The 12,475-nt window shown below is 43.7% G+C and overlaps 2 protein-coding genes across 3 annotated transcripts in view; one reads left to right on the top strand and one right to left on the bottom strand.

Moving 5' to 3' along the window:
• Nucleotides 1-5,206, top strand: part of SLC22A23 (solute carrier family 22 member 23) — a 109,770-nt gene extending 104,564 nt beyond the window's left edge. For both annotated transcript variants that reach the window (XM_050306325.1, XM_050306316.1), the window contains one exon: nucleotides 815-5,206. In XM_050306325.1, coding sequence (XP_050162282.1) covers nucleotides 815-1,172 — 358 coding nt within the window. In that variant the 3' untranslated portion in view covers nucleotides 1,173-5,206. The remainder of the gene's footprint in view (nucleotides 1-814) is intronic.
• Nucleotides 5,207-6,184: 978 nt separating this feature from the next.
• Nucleotides 6,185-12,450, bottom strand: PSMG4 (proteasome assembly chaperone 4). The gene is made up of 3 exons (XM_050306337.1): nucleotides 12,184-12,450; nucleotides 12,015-12,090; nucleotides 6,185-6,716 (listed from the first exon to the last, which is right to left on the bottom strand). The coding sequence occupies exons 1-3, from the start codon at nucleotides 12,361-12,363 to the stop codon at nucleotides 6,595-6,597; spliced, it is 378 nt and encodes a 125-aa protein (XP_050162294.1). The 5' UTR covers nucleotides 12,364-12,450; the 3' UTR covers nucleotides 6,185-6,594.
• Nucleotides 12,451-12,475: the final 25 nt, after the last annotated feature.

Here is a 12,475-nt window from a genome sequence, read left to right as displayed (position 1 = left end):
CCCAGGAGCATGAGCTGTGCCTCAACACAAGGTGTGCCCGTTCTGTCCACACCAGGGCCTGCAGAGAGAGATGCTGATGAGCAAGATGAGGAGTTGCAAGAGAGGTTGCTTGCATCAGGAAAGAACACTGAATTGGGCTTGCACAAGCAGCTTCTGTGCTTGTAACTGGAGGAAGATGAATCTATTTTCACACTTTTTTTTCCTGAAAATTATGTATTTTATTACAACATCAATGTGTTGAAAAGTTCCAGCCACAACATGTTTTTGTGTAGAAAATATTTCAGCGCTCAGCGTTTGGTAAAAAGGATCGAGGCAGTGGCTTGTTAAGTCTAATCTCCTGCCTCCACTGCTGAATGATGCCAGGTACCTTAGAGGCAGCCAAAATTGACTTCTGCACCTACTGCTTCTTAGTGTGTCTTGTCTAAGTGGAGAGAAGGCTGGCATGCTAAGCAAAATCTGGTTTTCCCTGACTAAACATGGGAATACTTGGAGCTGAGAACACTTTAAAGGGCTGTCTACACATTCACATGATAAAGCTCCTCTTCGTATGTGGGGGCAGTTAAATGGCTGTGAAATGATACTTATTTCCCCACACTGAGGCAAATAAGCAGCAATTATCTACAACAGCAAAGCAACTCCCTGCTGGAGTGACTGTACAGTGTGAAAGCTCTGAACAAGCCAGGTTTGCCTTCAAGACTTCGGATGCCCTGGGTGCATGCCAGACAGAGGGTTGGTCTGGAGGACCTATCAGGTCTGTGGGCTCCCCACCTCAGTGCCAGTGGGGCTGGGCTCTCATCTCTGCCTGTATTTGCAGGGGAGGCGGATTGGGGCTGGTCCTGGCCAGTGCGGGTTTCGGCCGCCTGACCGCCCCCATCATGGAGCTCCACAACCAGAAAGGCTACTTCCTCCACCACGTCATCTTTGCCTGCTGCACTCTCATCTGCATCATCTGCATCCTGCTGCTGCCGGAGAGCAAGAACCAGAACCTGCCCGAGAACATCCCAGATGGGGAACATTACACCCGGCAGCCCCTCCTGCCGCACAAGAAGGGGGAGCAGCCCCTGCTCCTGACAAACTCTGAACTCAAGGATTATTCTGGCCTCCATGACTCAGCAGCTGTGAGTGACGGGATCTCGGAGAACACCACTGCCAATGGGATGAAGTCGATGTAACTGGGTGGATTTTATTTCCTTTTTTTTTTTTTTAATTATTTTATTTTTCCCTTCTATTTCTTCTCTTTCTTTTGTATTTTATTTTATGCTGTTGTGTGGGAGGAGTAGCACTTTGGGCAAAGGTGTTTTGCACAGATTTTACAAACCAGTGATGGAGCAGACACAAACTTGGAGGAATTCAACTCTGCTACTAAAGCAAATTTTGGCATCTTCAACTGTTGTGCAGATTGCTCTTGAAAAAGTTTTGGGGGAAAAGACTCATTTGAAAAAAGACCTGGCTGGCAGTAGCCCTTCAGAACTCTTTTTTTCCTACCATTAAATATGTATATTTATTTTGATTTATTCTCAAGAAGCACTTTATTTCCTTTTCCTTTCATAGATCACAAAAATGAAGCCATCTTATTATAAGAGGTGCAGCCATTCCAAGAAAGAAACCATGGGGGGACGGGAGTGTTGTTTTCTGTTTTGTTTTCATGTTTCTTTAAAGAAAAGAGGGATCCACCACAAAGTTGAATTGACTTAAATTTAGACTTGTGCAACATTCTTCTGCCTGTCTAGAAAGTCCAAGTGCCCAGGTTGCCTGTTGTGTTTGTATACACAAAAAAAAGAAAAAAAGGAAGACAAAAACAAAGCAAAACCTGTTGTGACTCAAACTCTGACTGCGTTTTAGGCAGCTTATGTTTGTCTTTATAGCCCATGTGCACTTAAAAGTTACTTTCTAAATTAGTCCCTTTTTTTTTTCACCAAATGCATTGAAGAAAATCCTACCCAAACAAACTGATTATTCAGTGTGAATCAGCTTGCTGCATTTTAAGAGTATATTAGTCTATTTTAGGTGGTTCCCAGTGCTCTTTAATAGTAACATAGATGATGCAAATGATTTGACTAATGATGCAAAAATTAGTTTTGCTGAGAATGGCTTTAATTATCAGGAGGCCCAGGATCTCTGACTTCTCCAGGAGAAGAGCATGAACCAGCAGGGATAAACAGTAAGGAGCATGGGCTACCATCTACACTTTTATTCCAAAAGGCAGCACAGCTGGGATTTCTGCTCCTAGGAAATGAGTGTCCTGGCATTGTGTTACCTGTTTTCAGAACCAGGATTTGGGTTTTCAGTTTAAGCGGACAAACTGCTTAAATGGCTGTTGGAAATGAATTAATTGATAGCCTGTGAATAATGTCTTACTGAGATGTCTTGGACTCTTAGAGATGTTTTTGGGTTCCAACCCAAGAATATACAGTGAACTCACCCAGATTTCCCCCTTCCCCAACTGCTATTTTAAGATTTTAGATCTCAAAAAAAGTTAACTTAAATCAGATCAATGCTACACAAAGTGAACATCCAGTTTACCTCCTACTGTGCAGATGGCACTTTGATGGTGGCCACTTCGACTTCTCTCCTCCAGCCCCCAGATCAACTACTTCCTTTGGCCATCGGCTTTTGGTTCTCACATGAGAGAATATTGTGAGGACCTAGTTCAATGCAAGGACTCTGTAAACAAACAGCTTTCTTGCATTGTAGTTAACCTCCCCACTCTCCCTCCCTCTTCTCCTTTCTCACTCAGGCCATCCATTTGTGATTGCTCGGTAGTGCAGACGTTCAAACAGAGCAGCAGGATGTCAATGTTGTATTGAGTGTCCATATGATTGCCACTTTGTTTGATGTACATCTTGCGTTCATATGCACGGAAAGTGCTCGTTTGCACTTTCCTCCTCTCCCTTCCCTTCCCCTTCCTCCTTTGCTGTATATATTGTCGATTAACTACTGTACCTAACAATTTCCATCCTCCATTAGGCTGCCAATGTCCTCTTACAGTCCCCAATAAATCAGAGATATGTGCTCCCCAGCGGGCAATGCAGTAAGTAGCACAGCCTCAGACGCTGACGAATGCAAGGGGACAGGTAGGCCTGCAGAAGCGACAGAGGTGGTTGTGTTCAGAATAACAATGTTGTCCTAAGGCTGCTAATTTTTACAGAGGTTGTGGACATTTGGGTTCTTCTTGAGCCTGGTAAGAAACACTGGACCAGTTGATGGTAGTTTTGCCCAAAGATATACTACTTGGGGGTTTTTTCACCTTTGCTAGACTTGCTGTGACAGCAAGAGCCCGATCTTCCTTACACTCAAGTTTTATTGTCAGACTTGAGTACGGCTCCTTCTTTTCGTTCTGTGTCGAGACCTTTGCAGTCTGTGTTCACCCAGGAACCCAGCCCTTCCCCACTCATGCAGTATTCACGTGCCAAATTTGTGCAATACCTTTTGCCTTCAATGCGAGATGCTTATTGCAAACCACACACGTTCAGGGAGGAAAAAAATGGGTTCACAACAAAAAATTGAAGAAGCAAAACGAATCTTAAGGGAAGAGAAAAAGGGCCTGAATGCAGAGAAGGTGTGAGCACAGAGGCGGAAAGCAGCTGCCATCCATCATGCCGTGGAGCCAGCAGCTCCTTCGTTTGTGGTCTTGTGTGCCTGTATGCTCAAGCTGTGGTACAGCCTTTGTAGACCATCCACAAGCCTTATAAAACTGGCTGCTTCCAGCACTGTCAGCAGTCCTGGTGTGCTCACCGCTGTTGTCCACAGCACTTTATTGTTTCCTATTCTGGTGGTTGCTCTCCAAGGACAGACAGGCACAGGGAAAAGAAAAATTGTTTAAACATAGCAACATTTACATAGTAAACAAACTAGGTGACAGAAATGTGCAGCAATTTATTTAAAAAAAAAAATCTTATGAAATTGATTTGATTTGCTGGTTTTTTTGGTTTTTGGCTTGAAACCAGGTAGTTGGTACTGATCTTCTGCAACAAAGGGAGACCCATCTTCTCTAGTTGGTCTGCCCCTCTGCCTGTCACAACAATAAAACAAAAACTAATTTCCTGCCATGGCAGCTCCAGTTTTGCTCCTTTTCCTGATAACATGAACACTTCTGTGATGATTATTTTCTTCCACACCTGCTCACAGAGTTGGAAGGCTTTTGCTGAACATATCTTGTGTGGAGGATTCGGGTACCAGGTGATGCAGCAGGGCAGAAAGGAACCATGGAATGCTTGCCCTGCCTTTGCTAGTCCTGCAGCAGGACAGGGCTCTCTGCTGGGGTCCCAGCCAGCTGCTCCATTGGCTCCTTGGCCACATCCCCCCTCCAGCCATCACCAAGAAAGGCTTTTCTCGGGTGGCTCTTTATGGCTACCACAACAGGGGAAGCAGTCCAGGCTGTCTTCTCCGTTTTGGCCTTTTTCTGTGAACCTTCAGTAACCTCTAAGCCCATCAGTAGATTTTTCTTTGGGTTTACCATTTAAGGGCTTTCTTCCGTCTTCGTAAGTTTAAACAAAAATGTGAAGTGACATTATGCTTGATCTTAGGGGGTTTGTCCCCTTTTAAGGTTTCAGTACTGCTTTTGTTGCCAGACACACTGCAAATGGATAACAACAGTCGCCTGTTTGCAAGTGTTCTGTGGCCACTCTGAAAGGGGGTTGTGTGATTCACTTTTTGGTTTCACTGAGTAGGCTTTTTTTGTTGTTGTTCTTTTTAATGGAAGTATTTTACTTAACTGTTGCCACTTCCTGGAGCCAAACACTTTATTGGTCACCAAATTGGAAGCAGAAGTGCCATTAACTGAACTCTGTGAATGTCAAGTCAAGTTGCGCCTGTAGCTGGCACATAAGACAACACTAGTAAGTGGGGGGACAATCTCCCTCACTGCAACTTTTTTTTAATTATTTTATTTTTTAAGAAAAAAAATAAAATTACAAACCTCATTTTAAATGTATTGTGTAAAATGTTTCAGGAAAGGAGTACGGTGTGTTTTGTCTAGTGGGCGAGATCTCCCTCCCCATTTCAGTTTCTGATGAAGTTTTAAAGAATCGTGTTACTGTATGTTTTGATCATGAATAGTCTGGTGGTGCTTCCTCATAGCACAAGCTTAAATCAAGTACTGAAAACAGTCTTACAAGCTAAATGTCTGCATGATGTTACATCTGTTGTACCTACTGAGAAGAACTTTGTATGTAAATGTACAGAATAAAATGACATTGTCCCATCAGTTTGCTCTCCTTGGTCTGGCTACCTCACAGTGACTTCTGAAACACCCAGCAGGAGCTGACGCCTCAGCAAACAGTCCTACCCTCCTCTACAAGCAAAACGAGCTAATTGTAAATCAGGCTAATTAAACTAGCACATTGATTTACAACTAATTATCAATATAGTCCATTACAGAAGAGTAGTTGACTCTTTGCTGAGTGGTGTAAATTAAAAAGAAAATACCCTCCAACAGTTGCTTTTTGCAATTCTGATCCTGAACTGCGGCCAAAGACGGACAGCTGTTCCCACCAGGTAAGGAGGAGCTTTCTGTGCCCACATCAAATATAACATGTTGAAGCCACTGGCTTCAAATTCACTGGCTTCAACTTCAAATCCTTTTGGACAAGAGACTCAGTAGCAGTTTTGCCTTCTACATCAGCGACCTCTCGGTTACAGTTTTTAATTGCTGATTATGGCACCACAGCAAGGTAAATTCATCAGTTTTCTGCAGGGGGTTAGGATAGCTGTCTAGAAGCAGCACTAGTAAATTTTGTTTGTATCAAAAGCTTATGTTTGAGCAACGGCTCAACTTGCAATGGAAAAAAAATAATAACCTGGATGGTTAACTCCTAGCTGCCCTCTCATTAAACAAAATAACCCATGGATCTGCCTTTGAAAGGATTCCCATCCTACCTAAAAGCATGTCCAGAGAAGTGCAGGATACTTTGCAGTGGTGGTGATGGTAATGGACTGCTCTGATTTTTCTAATGTATATGCTTGATTTACACATGGTGTGCTCTTCTAGTAGCCTGACAGATTTATCTATTGCTCTAGAATTCAAACTACTTTTTCCTTCTGCATAGTCCTCAGGGATGGACAAATAACACTTTATGAAACCCTTCTAGTGTTCTTAATACCCAAGGGACAGAAGGAAATCCCGTGTTTAGCACTAGTACTACAACCAACAGGGGCTAAAAGGAGAAAAGCAACACGTCACAGCTTTACAATATAAAAATGAGGGATTTCTTTATTTGAACACTAAAAGCTGCTCTACTGTATTCAGTGCTAGTACACAGTAGATTAACTGTACAGATATATTTTGGAACTGATTTTCCAGCAGATCCCAGTACTGCATGGAGGCCAGACACTGCATGCATTTGTACAATGATCTTCATCAATTGTAGCATCCATTTGCTATCCTACTTAACAGGGTAGCAAAAAAATTTTGCTTTGAAATTTCAAATTCAAATGTTATATTCCAGGTCCAATTGTATCTATGTCCATCTATATTTAATAACAACCACAAATGCAATCAAAATAATACAAAACAAATATACTAATTTAATGTCAGTGTGAAAATTTCAATCAGTTTTTCTGAAAAAATTCATCTTATTTTACAATGATGCAAAGTCAGAACTTCTCTGGAAAAGCCATCATTTCTTCTTTGATCCTGTTTTCTATGAGTAAGGTGAAATTGCTGTCTGTGTTTTGAAGATTGTAGCTGACAAATATCTGTTTTTTGGTCTTGCTGGCTAAAATACAAAACAGAGTAGTCAGCCATATTTTGTTCTTATATAAAAGTGATAATAGCATTCAAGCAAGCCTCTTAAAAAGCCATATTGTGCAGATTTCTAAGATGATGTTCTCCACTCCTCCTGTGCTGGTTGCAGTTATTAAGGAACAGCAGAACAATTACCCTGACCATTGGCATGTTGGGCAGAACTTTGCACATCACTGATAGAAGCAATATAAAACCGGTGACTATCAACTAATTTTTGACCTGATGCAAAAAAGCCATTAGTCGCTGGAAAGCCTTGCAGGGCTTTTAGTGGATTTTCTGGATGCTTCCTAAATATACTATTTTAAGTGAAATTACAGACTGTACTGGAGTCAGCACTGAAATAAAGTTTATGAGTTGGGAAGTCTATGCTGTGTAAAACATTAACAGAGGGAAAGCGCACAAGAAAATGATTGAGCCCCAATTAACCAAGTTCCAAAGCTAACCTTTGTGAAGGTTGTAAGCACCATACAGGAAAAACAGGCACTAAATTTAAATTTAGTGCAATTGGGCAGGATGGTGAGAAACAGTCTGTGCACCTCATACAAGCAAATATAGATAGAAATATGTATTAAGAGAAATAGGAATGAGGCATCTGTGTCTTTAGCAATAGAATTTTTTTAATTGTGTTAAATAGAAGACAAAACCCAATATTTGGGTCATGAGATATTCTTTTGAGGGAATGAGCTGGGAGCTGATGATCCTAGAGGCAAATCAAACTGTTCTGCTTGAATATTCAAAAATATCATCTGAGTTTTTAAAACTTGAAAATAGAAACACCAGGACTCCTAATGTCTTGATCCTTTCTAAATAGGAAAGTTAACTACAGAAAATATAGATATATATGTGTGTATAAAGTGTAACTGAACAATTCCTTGAGGCATTTTCATTATGCAAATCAATTTATTATTTTTCTATTCTAACAGGTTGCCAGCTTCCTGTCTCTGTCTCAGAAAGTAGAGCTGCTTCTGAAATGCAAGGACTAGTTTGCCTTTTAAAACTTGGCACTACAAAATGCTGATATAATGCAGCGTGTTGCTCTGACTGCAAAAATTAGCACCTGGCACTAGATTTTTGTGGTATAAAGCAGCATATTTTGTAAGTGCTAGTGCTTCATCATCATGCCCTGAATGAATGCAATGCTAATTCTGAACTAATTAATACCATTATCCTAGCTAATGAAACTATACAGTATACTGCAGTGTCAAAACTCAACTTCTTAATTATGCTTGCCTAAGGTCCAGTAGCATCTCCAGGATGGTGTTCCAGATCCCAGGAACACTGTGAATCCCTTAGGGTCACCTGTGCCAAGGACATCTGCTCCTACCACTGTGCCCCGGCTCTGAGGGGCAGTGGGACCTTTTTGGTCCCTGCTTCCTGCAGATTAGGTTGGACATGTGAACTCTTGTGGGAAGGACATAAGTGGAAAGATCTTATGGCTCCATGGAAGACCATCTGCAACCTCAGAGTAAAGCTGAAAACTGTAAAAGACTAGGCTTACCTAAAAAGCCCTCCAGTAGGTCTGCTTCCCATGCAGCCTGGTTAATAACCCGTGTTGCACCAGCTCTTCAAAGTGGAGGAAAATATTCCTCGGCGGCCATCATCTGGGACATGCTGAGTGCCAGGAGAAACTTTAGCAGCGCAGACAAACCCACTCCTACAACCCCATGTACAGGGCAAAGGCCCAAATCTAAGCTTGAAAAGAAGCTCAGTGGGAGCAGAACAGACAGGAGAAGTGTTGGGCATAAGTTTGTAGACTGTTCATGCTGGAAAAGAGATGGTGGAAGGGAACTGTGCCTGGATGATAAATACTCAAGGAAGAGTTGAGGTGATCTTCACCAAGAATCTGCCAGTCCCTACAGAGGGAAGATGAAGATGTGGCACTAATCAGTAGTCACTTCAGCCCAAAGCACTGTGATTTCAGGATATGCAGGTAAGGGAGACACCAGTGGGCAAGCCATCCTCAAGAACTGGCCACCACTAACCTACAGGGAACAGTCTTTTAGGATCTGGGTTTCTTGACTAGTGAGACACATCTTGTGCCAGAGCAATTGGGCAGGATGGTGAGAAACAGTCCCTGCACCTCATACAAGCAGATATAGATAGAAATATGTATAAAGAGAAATAGGAATGAGGCATGTGCGTCTTTAGCAATAGAATTAAAAAAAAAAAAAAATCAGAAATAAGGAAGAAGATAGAGCCAATACACCGAATGCAGCTGTTGTAGCTAGGACACCTTCCAGGCTATAAAGAAGAGGAGAATGTGTACACTGATGCAAAGCAGCACTATAACTCCTGCTCCAGGGAAGGAAACCTGACACTGCAGGAACACATGGTAGATGATGGAATGCAACTGGCAAGTATAAGAAATGAAAATTCTTACGTGCAAATAGCATTGCATGCTACTTCACTAAGAGCCTGTGAAGAAGACCAGAATGGAAATTACATGGAAAAAACAGTGACAAGCATGGGAAGGCAGGGGGATTTAGTGTTAGGGGGAGAGGGATACTGCCTGCCTGAAGATTACCACATGGCAGGATGGTTAAAAAAATACCTTGGAAGTACAGCTACAAGACTGTCAGACTATGAATATCATCTCTGTTATTACAGAATTTGTGGGAGAAACAAGGGTTTAATTTCCCAGATAAAAACAACACCAGTGGTATTTCTAGCCAAGGTGAAAAATAGATTTTCTTACCAAGCACTTTGTGAAACAAAGACACAGGGATGCTTGTTGATCAACTGGTTTCAGGATAATAAATAAATAAATAATAGTTTTGGACTAAATGACCGTGAGTTCACTTAAATTGCTGGACTGACAAAAGCCAGCCAAAATACCAAGGTGTAGGATTTCAGAAAGATGTGTTTATTTTCTCAGAAGCCAGTTACACTCAGGTAAAAAGGAAACACAGAATTATTCAAAGCCAGAAGTGTATTATTGACTTTCCCCTACAGGGAAAAGGTCTACAGGCCTTCCTCAATACAGCATACCTTAAGCAGGATCACACAAACAAGAACAGTATCTATAAGGAAATCTGAAACCCAGTGGATAAATGGCATGGATAGAGAGGACCAAAAAAGCCTAGCTGGGCCACAGCTGGTACAGGAAGTTTAAGATGAAATAACAAAAGACAGGGCACACAAACAAAAAATAAATAGGAAGGTGCCTTACACTCCTAGGATAAATAGTAACCTATAGCCCAGTACCAAGCAACAGTATCAGTGCTCAGTCACAAAGTATGGGAAATTAGCAATGGAAATAATAAAAGCACCTTAAGAAAAAAAAAAATTATTAAAAAAGAAGGGGAAAAAGGCAGCAAAACTGAAACTACTACTGGGAGAAAAATCAAGTTACTCAGCCTGTGTCCTAAAACACTGAAAGAATTAATGTAAGAAATGGCAAGTTATTACAAACTTTAGCTATGAAATCTGTAATAAATCTTTTAAGAGAGAAGTTAGCAACCACACATACAAAAAAAGGACAGGAGAGAGTGGGAATCACAGTAACGACTTAGAACTGTCAGCTGGGCTCCAGTGCTACACAGAAATTTAGAGCAAGATTCAGAAGAAATTAGTGACAAAGACTAAATGGAAAGTAGAATAAGCTATTATACTTTATCCAAAGTAAATCCTCTCTGACTACATTTTTACTAACTGACTTCTAAGGATAAGGCACTAATTACATATAAAGAATTTATGTTATACAGTACCCCATAAAATTATTACTTAAAATGGAAATGACTGAACCCAGTGAGTAGAGAAAATGCTGCCACCAGGGTAGCCTAAAAGAGTATTTATTAAAAGAGAAGGTATTGGAAAGAAGAAAAGGCCCCTATACTGTTTTTTAAAGATCATTCTTGTGAGCAACCCCTTTTTATATGTGCATTAGTGGCCATAGAGGAGAAGAAGGTGGAGACCCGTGGAAGGGCCTGATGATACAAACTCAGGACACACTGCCTGAAACGGAGATCAGCACACAGATCATTAATAATTCTGTAGCCTTTCCAACTGAAGTTGTAAGGTAAGAGTGTGCAGCTCAGCATGTTGCTTTTAAAACCTGGTAACAAGTACATCAGCAGTTCACCAGCTGGAGCAGCATCAGCTACTGGTAAGTGATGATGAGTTACCAGCAGGATGGAGTTGTCAGAGCTGTGAAGGTGCTAGGATGCATCAGGCCATGTATTTTTATACTTTTTAGTACTGATACAGGAGCTTGAAAGTCATCACTAAGACTCAGAATCCAGCTACGTTGGCACTGAAAACGTGATGGAAAAGGAGACATCCCAAGCGGTGCCCATTAGGATTAGTCAGATTAAGCATGAGCATTTGTGAGATGACCATGGACTTCCCAGGTCAGAACTCCTGGGAATGTGGGGGCTAAAAGGTGCAAGATGTGATGCAGTTTGGCTTCATCTTCAGGGAAAGTGCATGTGCCTTGCATGATGGCCACCTCACTCACAGCACAGCAGTGTCACAGGTTTATCATCACCATCAAATGATTTGGGTTGGAAGGGGCATTAGAGATCATTTAGTTCCAAGCCCCTGCCACGGGCAGGGACACCTTTCACTAGACCAGGTTGCTCAAAGCCCCATCTAACCTGGTCTTGAACACTTCCAGGGATAGGGAATCCACAACTTCCCTGTTCCAGCACCTCACCACCCTCACAGTTAAGAATTTTCCCTAATACCTACTCTAAATCTACTCTCTTTCAATTTGAACCCATTCCCCCTTGTCCTGTCACTACATGCTCTTGTACATGGTCTTGCCCTATCTTTCCTGTAAGTTCCTTTCAGGTACTGGAAGGCTGCAGTTCAGAAACCCTGAAGTTTTCTCTTTTCCAGGGTGAATAATCCCATTTCTCCTAGCCTTGAACAGAGTTCAAACAGGGAGGAGGTGACTGGAAACCCCACTTAACAGGTGCAGTGTGTGCTGCCCCTGCCTCGCACCCAAAGCGAGGGTAAGGATATTAAATAATTCACTTTTGACAGTGCACAGTGTGCCCAAGGCCGCTGATCCAGGTGCCGCAGGCTCGGACAGGGATGATAAAAATAAAAAAAAGTGAATCTGTGGACTGGATGGAAACTGCTGCAACCTGCAGCGGTGGAGGCTCTGCAAGGGGGGCAGCACGGACCGCATCCCTCTACGCCCACCCAGCCCAGGCTGGTGGCCCGGGGCCACCACATTCGGGTCCCCCCCCCCGCGCGTTCCCGGCGAGAGGCGGCCCCTCCGCCCGCCCCGCCCGGGGCCCGCAGCCGCCGCCCCCGCACCTACCCAAGCGCTGCGCCAGGCAGGAGGAGGCGGTGTCGGAAGGGTCCCCCAGGAGCGAGGCGGCCACTGGGATGCTGTCCTGCAAGCGGAGCAGAGCAGAGGGCACGGCTTAGGGGACTAAGCAGCGCGCGTCGGGAGCGCCGGGGCCACCCCCCACGGCCGCGACACTCACACGGGGGCTGCACATGGCCACGGCCAGGCTGGCGAGGGCGGGCGCGGCGCCCACCCAGAGGAAGAGCGAGTCCCGCAGCCGCATGGCGTGGAAGTGCACCCGCTGCTCGCCCAGCTGCCCGCTGAAGTCGTGCAGGGCGATGCCGCCCCCCGCCGCCCCGCCGCCGCCCGCCGCCTCCATCGGCCCTGCTCCCGGCGCCGCCAGGCCCGAGCACGCAAGGCCCGAGCGGGCGGCCTGGCTCGGCTCGGCCCGCCCCGCGGCCCCGGGGAGGCGGCGCTCCGCTCTGCTCCGC

This window comes from Myiozetetes cayanensis, unplaced genomic scaffold (assembly GCF_022539395.1).
Source record: "Myiozetetes cayanensis isolate MyiCay16 unplaced genomic scaffold, myiCay2020 scf1, whole genome shotgun sequence".
NCBI classification, from domain to species: Eukaryota; Metazoa; Chordata; class Aves; order Passeriformes; family Tyrannidae; genus Myiozetetes; species Myiozetetes cayanensis.
Note: the sequence above shows the minus strand (reverse complement) of the source record. Positions and strands in the feature narration are given on the sequence as shown.

Excerpts from the sequence above, each read along its gene's own strand:
- PSMG4 (XM_050306337.1), bottom strand. The coding sequence starts at position 12,363 with ATGGAGGCGGCGGGCGGCGGCGGGGCGGCGGGGGGCGGCATCGCCCTG. Across the intron at positions 12,091-12,183 it reads TGGCCATGTGCAGCCCCCGT|GACAGCATCCCAGTGGCCGC; the intron begins GTGAGTGTCGCG and ends CTCCGCTTGCAG. Across the intron at positions 6,717-12,014 it reads CTGCCTGGCGCAGCGCTTGG|CCAGCAAGACCAAAAAACAG; the intron begins GTAGGTGCGGGG and ends TTTGTATTTTAG.